General features: G+C 47.4%; 2 protein-coding genes across 2 annotated transcripts; both read left to right on the top strand.

Annotated features, from left to right (window-relative positions):
- Positions 1-201: 201 nt before the first annotated feature.
- Positions 202-7,269, top strand: F5J12DRAFT_898070 (uncharacterized protein; the record flags this gene model as incomplete). Its single annotated transcript, XM_051748079.1, has 20 exons — positions 202-385; positions 450-602; positions 655-738; positions 815-1,176; positions 1,237-1,455; positions 1,541-1,723; positions 1,781-1,977; positions 2,028-2,229; positions 2,281-2,441; positions 2,486-2,582; positions 2,642-2,821; positions 2,873-3,082; positions 3,180-3,406; positions 3,461-4,005; positions 4,069-4,096; positions 4,771-5,062; positions 5,116-5,388; positions 5,441-5,569; positions 5,630-6,257; positions 7,085-7,269. 20 exons carry the CDS (start codon positions 202-204, stop codon positions 7,267-7,269), a joined length of 4,539 nt encoding a protein of 1,512 aa, XP_051594924.1.
- A 2,196-nt stretch (positions 7,270-9,465) lies between these two features.
- On the top strand, positions 9,466-10,163 carry F5J12DRAFT_786772 (uncharacterized protein; the record flags this gene model as incomplete). The annotated part of the gene is made up of 4 exons (XM_051743508.1): positions 9,466-9,591; positions 9,649-9,689; positions 9,748-9,967; positions 10,029-10,163. The coding sequence occupies 4 exons, from the start codon at positions 9,466-9,468 to the stop codon at positions 10,161-10,163; spliced, it is 522 nt and encodes a 173-aa protein (XP_051594923.1).
- Between the last annotated feature and the right edge of the window lie 1,601 nt (positions 10,164-11,764).

Raw genomic sequence — 11,764 nt, 5'->3', positions numbered from 1 at the left:
ATGTAATGATGTCTTAGACTGACTTATTATGTTAATGCCAAAACAATACTCCATTAGGTATTAGAATGTGCACCTTAAGCCCAACAAATCATTGCAAGTGCATATCACATGATTGCTATCGATTAGATTCAACCATCAATTACATAATATTACTGGTTGTGACACTGAGACCTCATTCTCTTCACCTGCGTCCTCTCCACCATGCCACCCCATCGAAACTACCAGCAATCAAAAGAATCTTCTACTAAGCAACCTTGCAGGTACTGTGGGAACCTCTACCTGCCGCAAGGGATCAAAAGGCATGAAGGAAGCTGTGTGAAGGAGCTCCAGAACCATGAAGAACGGGTCAAACACAATAAGGCATACATACGGGATGTTCGTCGGGGTGAGGTGATCGTTTTTATGAAATCCTCTCAACTGCCCGTTAGCTTACAATGGTTGCCTACTAGCCAATATTGCTAAGGAAGCAGCCGCTGCGACATCCTCATCATCAGTGCACCCTCGCGTTGCTGGGTCTTCGGGTCCTGACTCCACCATAGCTACGATACCAGCACCACTCGGACAGCCGTCAGTAACAGTAGGCCCTTCACGATTTATTCCTGGTATGTAAACCACTAGTATGGCTCTTGCCGACACTTACATGTTACTGGACAGGATCACCGACTAGTTTTGTTCCCTATGAAGATGACGTGTTGATGGGCATGGCGGACCCTTGTGGTAGAGGTATGTCAGACTCAGGTAGGTTCAGAGCATATGTGTCATCAGCTGGCATTTGAACTAATCTTTCGTTGCCTATCTGACGTGTCAATAACAGCCCATGTGATGGGTCGCTTGGTGAACTCCACTGCACCAGATGCCACAAATGACCATCCTCCCGACTTCAAGACCGAATTTCATCCCTGTAGTAAGCGCCTGACCCTTTTCCAATTCGCTGAAGAGTTCGGCCAGCAAAACCTCGAATGCATGCCCCCAGACCGTGAGCCCTGGCGCCCTTTTGCCTCGGAGGGCGATTACATCTTTGCCTCGATTGCCGTGGAAGCTGGGCTCAGCTCAAATCAAGTTGACTCCCTTCTCAAGTTGGTTCACTGTATAAGTCAAGGAACCACAAGTGTCACGCTATGCAACGATGCTGGGCTACGTACTGCTTTGGATAGAGCAGCGGCGCAGTTAACACTGGTAAACTCTTTGTTACTGGCGTGCTTTTGATGTTTGGCTCACTTCCCAGTCATTTGTTAGTTCTCCAAGTTCGAAATTACCGTGCCCTATAAGGGCAATGACGTGACATTCCCCGTCCATATCCACCCTCTGTGGGACTGGGCCCTCGACCTCTTGCAAAATTCCTCCCTTGCACCACACTTCGTCTGGGATGCCCAATGGCTCTTCAAACATGATGGTGAGAGATATGAGCACTTCTACACGGAACCTTGGACAGGCGATCGTTGGTGGGATATTCAAGTACGTCGTAATTAATGTTATCTCATACCACCGTGCTTTGTAAATTTACTATCCGCTTTTTTGTGTTGTGCCAATAAAGTCACAGTTACCCAGTCATGTGGATAACATGGTCCCATTCACATTTATAATTTACACTGACAAGACACGGCTATCGTCCCATGGTACTGTCAAGGGCTACCCTGTTGTAGCACATTGTACGAACCTCCCAGTTCATGTTTGCAATGGTGAGCGATATGGTGGTGGCTGCGTCGTTGGCTGGCTTCCGATTGTGAGTACCATGCCTTTGTTTTTGAGCAATAGCGAATAGATCTAACGGGTTTTACAGGTTCCTGAGCTTGCAAAAGAAGAGGGAAAGACTGGCTACACAAACTTCAAACGTGTCATCTGGCATACAGCATTTTTTCAGCTCCTCGAGAAGGTTGCGGAGCTCTCAAAGGTCGGTTATCTTCATGAATGCTACGACAAGGTTCTCCACTGGCTCTTCCCACTTGTCCTTATCCTGTCTGCTGACTATGAAGAACTGTAGGTACTAACTTCTCTGCAACCTGATCGTACTTACCAGGCCTCCCTAGCTGTGTGATGACCCTTATACGAGGCACGAAGTCCAAGTGCCCTTGCCCATTTTGTCTGGTCCCCTTGGAGCAGCTTTGGGATCTGAAGAAGACATATGAAATGCGTACTACTGAGCAACACAAAAGAGTGCTGGCATTATTCGAGGAGAAGAAGACAGTTGGTGAGAAGAAACTGAAGTCCCTCGGGTTATGTCCTGTCAAGGTAGGTCTTTGACACATGTACTATGTTTATGACTGACGGAATGTACGATAGAACGCTTTTTGGTCAGTAGAACATTCAGAGCCTGAACAGGCTGCCAGTTTTGAGCCGCTTCACTCCCTGCATGGTGGCATGGGAGGCAAGCACATCCATGGGGAACTCAGGATCGTCGTCAGTGAGCTTGGCCGTGATTCCGAGACACGTTTAGAAGCACAGTAAGAATCTACTTAGTCTGTGGAATGGGCTAACTGTCGCACAGAGTTTCTGCCTTTCCCCGTTGGCAAGGCCTCGCACATTTCGATACAGTGATTCACATCACGTTTTCTGATGGAAATAAAATGCGAGATCTCACCAGGGTAAGTCAATTAGGACATGTTTAAATGTAGTTCGACGGCTAACAATCTCTCTGGTATAGCAATGTTTCTACGCCTCCCTCAACATTTTGACGCCGATGATGTCTCGAGTTGGGTATCAGTTACTTCGTATGATCAGTAGCTACCTGCGACTCGATACCCTCATTGGACTTGATGTGCACACCGAGAAGACTCTTGGTATGATCGAAGATGAACTTCTCATCTTCAGGGATGAACTAAAGGTATTCTGTTTGTCCAACCGTCTATTATCATGTAATGATTTTCTATAACAGTTGTACCGATCCTTCGTTCGTCATTTGGATGATACAGATCTGAAGGATAATTGGAACTTTCCGAAGGCACATCTCTGGAAGCACGTTACCCGTGACATTCGAAGCAAAGGCGTTGTTTGTAACTACAGTGCCTGGCCCAATGAGAAAATGCATGGCCTGCTCAAAGATGCATACCAGGATCGCTCAAATGGAAAGGATACTGCGGGGCAGGTATGATTTAAGTTCCTCTCACTTAGGCATTGTCTCATGATTTGTCACTCAGATTCTCCATGTTGACCACCACTGACTTGCAACCAAACTCATTCAGGCACGCATCAATGCAGAAAACGAGTGTGTTAACGATGCTACCAACAATGACGAGGACCACAACACAGTACTTGAAGGGAATGCCAAGCTTGGCGCACCCCAGCAGACTCGCTCACTCTCTGATGTTGAGAACACTAACCAAAACGACTGGGCATTTGATGGATTCCGTCGGAAGCTAGAAACTTTCCTCAACACTTGCCTCCCAACTTATGGGTTCCCCCTCGACAAGTGGATACAATTACAAGGAACACATACAGTATGTCCTCTTCCCTTTATATACAGACTTATCCACATTCCTCCAAAGATCCGGGAGTATCAATATTTGAAGGTCCAGTATGCTTCAATGGTGGACTGGGAGGTCGCTGTGAACTACCTCCGATGTAATCCAAGTTTCCATGGTCAGCCACGATACGATGGCGCCCTCATTCAGCTTTCGGAGACCAAGACTGCTTTCGTTCGACTCATATTCATGTTCACTTGTAAGGTTGCAGTGTTCAAAGACACTTTTCAGTTTGCCCTTGTTCAGCTGCTCACTGCTGGGACTGGAGTGTGCAGGTTGGACCAAGATCTTCGACTTGTTCGAGTCAAAGCTGTATCTCGTGCAGCATCAATATTCATTCCCGTGAAGTTGATCATTCGAGGCGCATTGCTTTACCCGGATCCGAGCCACCATGGCGAGTTTTTGGTTGTTGAACACACTGATGGAGACATGTTCCTTCGCATGAGGGAATGGATTCAGACCTGGCCCCAAGCGTGGTTGCCAACTGAACAGCCTTCAAGTTCTGACTCTGATCAAATGCCAGCTGAAATACAAAGCGATACTTCAGGTAAGTGATCCTCATTGTCATGCATTACTTCATCGAAACTGATGTAATTCTATACTATCATAGGGTCAGAGCAATTAGACGATCTTGGAGGGTTAGTGTCAGAATGAACGTGGTCGGTTTGCACTATACATTTCCGTGTTCACCGTGCTATTACCTCTTATCGCATCGTTGTATTTCTATTACTGCTGATAAGGTTGCCAGGGAGTGACTGCATGGCATTGCAGCGATGGAAGAGTCAATGAAATGATGTCAAGTCACACCACATGTTAGTGTCCCGAGTAAACACAATTCGACATCGTCTCGCTGATATGCTTTTTTACATCACCAAGCGGCTGTCTTCTCGGACTTGAGGTGGGCTCACAAGCTTTTAAGAAGGTCTGCGAGTGTAAAACAGACCCAGGCTAAGTAGTGACACTCTTGTCCCTGTTACCTTCCACTTGAATCATCTTCTGTTTTGCAGACATGCCTGAGGACTTCACACATGCACTTTGTAGTGTCGATTTGGAATTTTCTGGATCTGACTCATGTTCAGACCGCTCCGACTCTGAGGACGACACTTCTGATCTCGAGGAGCTTCAAGAATGGCATTGAATCATGCGTGAACCACCTCCAGACGCTAGTGCTCCCCAGCTACGCATTGCATGTCACTTTCTTTTCATGTTCATTTAGTATTCTTACACTACGGTGACAGGCACTTGGCGCTACTCAGTTGGCATACTCAAAACTTCACATTGAGATGAAGAAGCTACGAACTGACTACAACAGTCTACTCTCCACTCTCCTGCAGAACCGCAAGAGAGCTGTGGAGAATAACCCAAACATGATGTTGGACAATAACATTGCTGCCCAAGCAAAAAAGTATTGTTTCTTCTACCATTTCTGGGTCCCGAAGGATGTTTTCCCACTCATGATTCCACCGCCTGGATACGATCTGAACGACCCCGCTCGTTGGAGTACGCCTGAATCAAGAATTATTGGCCTTAAGGTGGAACTCTATTCCATGCTACCTAGTGACCTCAAGGCCCGTGCAACAACTTATAGCAACTTTGGTCGTGTGGTAAGTGAACATTTACATCCCACAATTTGAATGCTAATGTTTATTGTTTCTAGTTTTCAAATGTGGTTGGGGCTGAAAGACCCAACATCCTCAAGCCCATCAAGGATAATGCACAGCAACTCTTCGCGCACTTGGGCCTTAGTGCTGATTTATTCGCAGCTGAGAATTCAAGGATTCTACGAGGGTCAAATGAGGATGTGAAAGCGTTGCTGAAGATGCACCCAGGGAGTGTTGGTACTCACTACACCCCTCTCTCCCCGATCCTTTTCCCCAAACCAGATGCTCCGGTGGCTAGGGACTTATTCAAATCCCAACTCCTAGTCAATGTAAGTTTTCTTCGCTACTCACAATTATACCTACATTAATTACTTCTGCAAGATCATCCGTGTCATGGTGTTTGGCAAGGGCATCCTCACGGGCAAGCGAAGAGGTGGTCCACAGGGACGAGGTCAGAAACTGGGGATATCTGGCGCTTTGGCTGGTCTGATCGCCGTCGCTGCAACCTTTGTAAGTCTCGTGTCCCTATGTTCTTCTGGCCCGAATATTCTAACAGCCTTGGTATAACAGGCGCGGTACTTACTATCAAGTGACCGTGAGCTTACTACCATTGGGGAAGAAAGCAGACTCAAGTATCAGGATGACTTCGAGTATTTCATTGAACTATTAAGTGACCCATCAAAACGAGAGTGGTCATTGGAAGTGATGGAATTCATCAATCAAGGCATGTGGAACACTTCTAGTTGTGCCTCTACTAATACTGCACTGGATTCATCCAACGTCGATGCCTCTGTAGCTCCTACATGGGAGTCCGACATCTTAGCACAATTGAACGGCCCCCAGCGGCCAACACCCCCTTCCCACATGCCCACTCCTGACTCAAGCTTCGACTCCAACCCTGCCTCCGCTTCACGTCACATGTCAGAAGCAACCCAGGATTCTTCGGTTGTCATCTCTCAGACAAACTCTGTCTCCTCGGTGCTTTTGGTCGATGTCGCGAATCTTTCACTTGGAGGTAGTCAAACATCCATTCTACCATCCGTGTCTGCTCATGGAAGGGAGTTTTCTGTCCAGGGACAACAACCTAGGATGGTTGAGGTCCCAGGGGCTGTGGTTGGAGCTATGCAGAACCCGCCGGCAGTGATCGCCCAGGAGCTGCCTACTAAGGAATGTCGTATCACCCGACATAAGGTAAAGGGTAAGTAGTTGTATTGCCATAGTCAGCCATGTGAGCATGCAAATTTCGAGCTTTTTGGCTATGAACCCCTACTTTATGTGCTGTATGCGCTACCACACCTTTGCAAATACAGTTGTCCTTTTCTTTGATTCCTTTGAATTGATGTGACGACTTTCAACCAACATATATCAGGTTTTGGAACATCGAGTTCGAATGGCCCCGTCTCCCTCTCATCGCAACTGCCCTCGCCGAAGAAATACTGCCCCATGTTGTGGGTGTTCGTACTGTCGTCTGCGTCTTTATCAAATCCCAGTCATGCCGGTGACATCTCTGGCAAAGAAGTGGCTATTAAGCTTGAGTCCGTCAAAGCAAAGCACCCACAGTTGGTTCATAAATATGTGTTTCATTTTTCTCTCATCTAATTCACATCTCCAGACTTCTCATTCTCTCTCTCAATTTCATCCATCATGACACAAAGCCGCACAATCCCCTGATGGGGATCGGGAAACGAGCAACCAAGTCAGCACCACCGACCTCAGTTTTGCAAAGGAGTACTGTGACCCCAAGACTCATCTGCATATCTGGTGTATGGGGAACAAGAACCTCACAGGAACCGCCTATTGTACCTCAATAATAACACTCACTTTATGGTTGAACAGGCCCACCATGATGACTTGGGGTCCCTTGCTTACATCCTCATGTATTTCCTCCGTGCGCACTTCCCCAACGAGGCGTTAAGCCTGCCACGAGGAAGCAGGAGTATGAGAATCGTATGGTGGAGGAAAAGGTGACTACTTCCACAGACTTGCTGTGCTGCAGCTTCTCAAATGATTTTGACATATTCTTAGATTACACTCAAGCACTTCGGTTCGACAACAAACCTGACTACTCCTACCTCCACAAGCTCTTCTGCGACCTCTTCATTCACAAGGGTTTCCAGTACGACTTCATCTTTGGCTGGAGCGTTCAGCACGGTGTTCCAAAGGACGGTAGTGCTGGAACGAGTCAGAAGGTGAGCGCTGGCAGAAGATAGGTGGTCCAAGAGGAAGAAGACCACCATGCCAGTGACAGGATGTAGGTGCCGCACCCATTCCCACTCCTTTATTGTCTGACTCTCTATATCGTTGTTGGGCTTCATTCGCAGACCCATTAGCTGCAAGCCAAGGCTACTCGCGCTGTACACCAACAACATGGTGCAACTCATGGAAGGGAAGGTGATATTTGGTAAAGGACATGTTCATGCTTTTCTGATTTGCGCTGGGTGCGACTGGGATTGGGGGTGGAGGGAAGTGGTAAGGTTACTCGGTCATGATTGGTCAAAGTTTGCAGTTGGGATGGCGCACCCGGTGGGTCGTTCTGCAGTGGAATTTGGGTCATTTAGGGCACTTCCTGGCCTTGCGATTGGCCCGAGGCAAGCCTTGTCGAACCTACCATTCTGTTCAATGTCTGCTCTTGATTTGTCTGTTCCATGGTACAACGGGATTGCCATCATATCCAGATTGATCATTTCGTATAGCACAGATGCTCTTTTCTTCCAAGCTATCCCGATCTCCCTCTGGGGAGTGAAAAGGGTGGGTGCCTATTCCATTCTCACTTTTCCAGACTCTCCCCCTTCAGTGCCGTCCTCATACAACATATACTACTACATTTGCTTCTTCATGTCCCTTCCATGACCATATATGCTCTTTTTTTCCCACTCCTGTTTTCCTTTGTGTGGTTGATCAACATAGTACTTGCACAGACATGCTGTGTCACAGCTTCCCAAACGAATCTGGCATATTCCTCCATTACGTTCGGGCACTCCACTGGTTTGACGACAACCCTGACTGCTCCCACCCCTGCAGGTTCCAATTCTACAACCCTTCGTTCACAGGGGTTTCCAGTACAACTATACCTTCGACTGGAATATGCTCGAGCACTTCGGTCTGACGATAAACCCAACTACTCCTACCTACACAGGCTCTTTCGAGACCTCTTCCTTCATGAGGGTTTTCAGTGTGACCATGTCTTCAACTAGGGCATTTAGCACAGTACTTCCACAGGCTTGCTGTACCACAGCTCCCTGAGTGAATTCGGCATTCTCCTCAACTACGCTCAAGCACTTTGATTCGATGACAAGCCCGACTACTCCTACCTTTGCAAGCTCTTCTGCAAGGGTTTCCAGTACAACTACGTCTTCGACCAGAGCATTCAGTGTGGTGGTCCTGAGGACAGTAGTGCCAGAGCAATTCAGAAGGCGAGTGCTAGCAAAAGAAAGGTAGTTTGAACAGTGCCTATTGGCATCCGAAGACTTGCCCGCAAAAATCTTCCTCGTATTATGTTTTTTCACCAGGTTATTCTTGGATGGCGCATGTACCCACCCGGCCTTCGAATACAGAGGTGTTCACTTTTGCCCCACCAGCTCTTCGGTGAAGGATTTCCTGCTCCCCATATTTGTTTTGTTCATAGAGCCCAGTTTCCATTATGGTCTGTTTCGATTCTGGTGGTACAAATGCATTGTATACAACGTTGTTGATATTTTTCCCTCCCCAGTTGTGCAGGGTACGAATTCATATCTACATTACTCCCTTCTACATTTCCAAGATGGCAATCGTGAACAGTATTCCAATTAATACCTGCAGCATTAAATTAAAACAGTAATACGGTTGTCATTATCTCTACATACTTCATGTAATGCTCTCTTGTTTGGCACATGTACAATATGAAGAAACAGTCGCTGAATAAATTTTGTGACAGACTCGAGCAATTCAATATCTCGAATCTCAATGTCCAGAGAGGGATTACCATTTTGGGGCAATTATATAAGCTTCCAGCTATAATACGTGTGAGGTCAGAACTTGAAACATGTTTTTTTGTTCAACTACCACTGTCGTTACATGTCAATGGCCAGCCACACACCCCAGTCTGCTGCCACCCCCGACAGCAAAGACACAGGCAACCCGAACCAACCAACGGATGTGCCCACCCAGCACTGCAACTAATTTTACCACTTGATTTCAGGACAAGCATTTACTGTCTCGTCACTTTACATTGTGTTACCTGCTCCTTAGGTCAGTTGTTCCTAGCTTCCCATCCCAATTTAATACCATCTCACCACCAGTCATGCAGCAACACCCTGGACTAGACACCATCCCCAGTTGCCAACCTAGTCCGAGTTACAGAGTCTTCAATGTTACTCCCTCCGATTCCCAACTATGTTGTATGTCCCCCTGCTCTCTGACCGTTGACCATGCTGGGTACCTGGGGAATCGCTATCCCATCCCTGCCACTACTGTTTTCGTTACCCCATTTCCCTCTGTCCAATGGCATCGGTACATGGGCCTATCCAAGCAGCACATGCGTCGTCATTCCGCCTGTACACAGCCTCTCAGATCTGTGCTATGAATCCCCTTCTCCCCGGTTGCCAATCTAGGCCGAGTTACGCAGTCTGGTGTCACTCCCTCCGATTCCCAAGTATGTTGTATGTCCCCCTGCACTTGTTATCACTGCTCTCTGACTGTTGACCATGCAGGGTACCTGTGGAGTCGCTATCCCCATTCCCTCCCACTGTTGCTTTCCGTTACCCCATTTCCCTCTGTCCACTGGCATCGGTACATGGGCCTATCCAAGCAGTACACTCATCGTCATTCTGCCCTGTACACAGCCCTTCGGACCTGTGCTATGAATCCCCTTCTCCGGTTGCCAACTTAGCCCGAGTTATGCAGTCTGGTGTCACTTCCTCCAATCCCCAAGTATGTCATATGTCCCCATACACTTGTTGTTATCCCTGCTTTCTGACTGTTGACCATGCAGACTACCTGTGGAGTCGAGACAATCCCCATCCTCCCACTACCGCTTTCTGCTACCCCATTTACCCTCTGTCCAATGGCATCGGTACATAGGCCTGTCCAACCAGCACAGCCATCATTCTGCGCTGTATGCAACTGACCTACTCCGCATAATACTAACCTCGATATTCTATGAGTGGGCTGGTAAAGATTAGCAGTACAGACAAGACCTCGGTGATGGATTACAGTAATATTAGCAATATTGCAATAGGGATTAGGGTTACAATGAAAATAATAGTACTGCAATGCAGATTATGTCGTCTTACAATGAAAATAATAGTACTGCAATGCAGATTATGTCGTCTTACAATGAAAATGACGGTATTGCAATACAGCCTTACACATTACAATGGTGAAAATAGTTCGCAATGGTAGTACAATAACATTGCAACTACAGCTGCCTAGCGAGTCATTGTCAGGCACCTCAGTCGGCAGGCAATGGCTAACAATAGCATTGCAATCACGTGTTCCCAGCGCAGAGTGGCCGGCCATTGTCAGGCATTCCAATCGGCAACCCCCGGATTACACTGCCATGCCAATGAAAACTTTACCCATTGGCGGGGCACTAACATACGTCATCCATTGTAATTACATACAGTCACATGTAATGGCCGTGATTTTTTTCCGACATTTTCCTGATGAGTACTGGCTTCTGTGAGCATGAAACTTACTGTAGATCATAGCCTTGTCATAGCTTTGTGGGGCAAGTGGAGCAACTTGCAGGTTAGGGATATTTCATACCAGAATTATGCAGTGTTTTACAAACACAGCATGGAACTACAGGAATTATACCTCTCCTCCTTGCAGTGCTGCAGTCTCATCAAGCAGAGTCAGTGGTAGTATCGATAACAGCCATCTCAGGCCTGTCAAACTGCCTTCCTCCATCCTTAAAGCTCTTGACATCCCCAAGAAACTTGGGCAGATTCATGAAGTGGATAGCACTGATGCATAGATCTGACAGGGTACCTGCATCCCAGGATTGAAGGTGTTATGCCCAGGCGCGGTGACTTCTTCAAATGGAATAGGCACGAAGTGCACGAGGTGGGAGTCTACGGGCCGAACTTGTCGTAACCCCTATGGCTGAGTTATTGTGAAGATCCGACAGAGGTCTTGTCTGCTGGTGAGTCCCTGAGGTTGTTCGCGCGGAGAGAAGACAAGGATTGAAGCAAAGTAATTAGCTCAGTTGCAAGCTATCGAAAAACTGAGGATACATGGTAAAGTACGGGAGTTTATATACCCCTAAGTGAGAGTACCGTACCAGTTGTGACAGATGCGTCGCGATGCATATCCGCAGCAGTCAACAAACTAATCACTGAAATAAATACGAGTCATCCGGTGTCAGAGATGGGGGTAGAGATGGAAACGAAGGCTATACCAGCTGCGCAATCAATGCACAGCAAGGAGCCAGACACCGGAACTATAGTACAACAAGTAAGCAACAAAGAAGGAACAAGAGAACGGGACGGAACAGCAACCAGACAAGTCGTCCACAGTGGGCAGTGTCTCGGATCAAGGGTGACGAGTCTCGACAGGTATTGGAAATACCTGGACAACCTGAGATCCGAGGCGTCCTTCTAACATACGAACCCCTAGGATGACCATGACTACAAGAGACGCAACGAGGCACGTGATGCACGTGACCGCGAGGAACCGAAAAAGGAAAGACCCTTGGCGGAAGCGTAACATCACCCCCCCGCTAAG

The sequence above is a fragment of the Pisolithus orientalis genome (genome assembly GCF_024613125.1).
Source record: "Pisolithus orientalis strain OTSU chromosome Unknown F5J12scaffold_66, whole genome shotgun sequence".
In the NCBI taxonomy this organism is placed as follows: domain Eukaryota; kingdom Fungi; phylum Basidiomycota; class Agaricomycetes; order Boletales; family Pisolithaceae; genus Pisolithus; species Pisolithus orientalis.
Note: the sequence above shows the minus strand (reverse complement) of the source record. Positions and strands in the feature narration are given on the sequence as shown.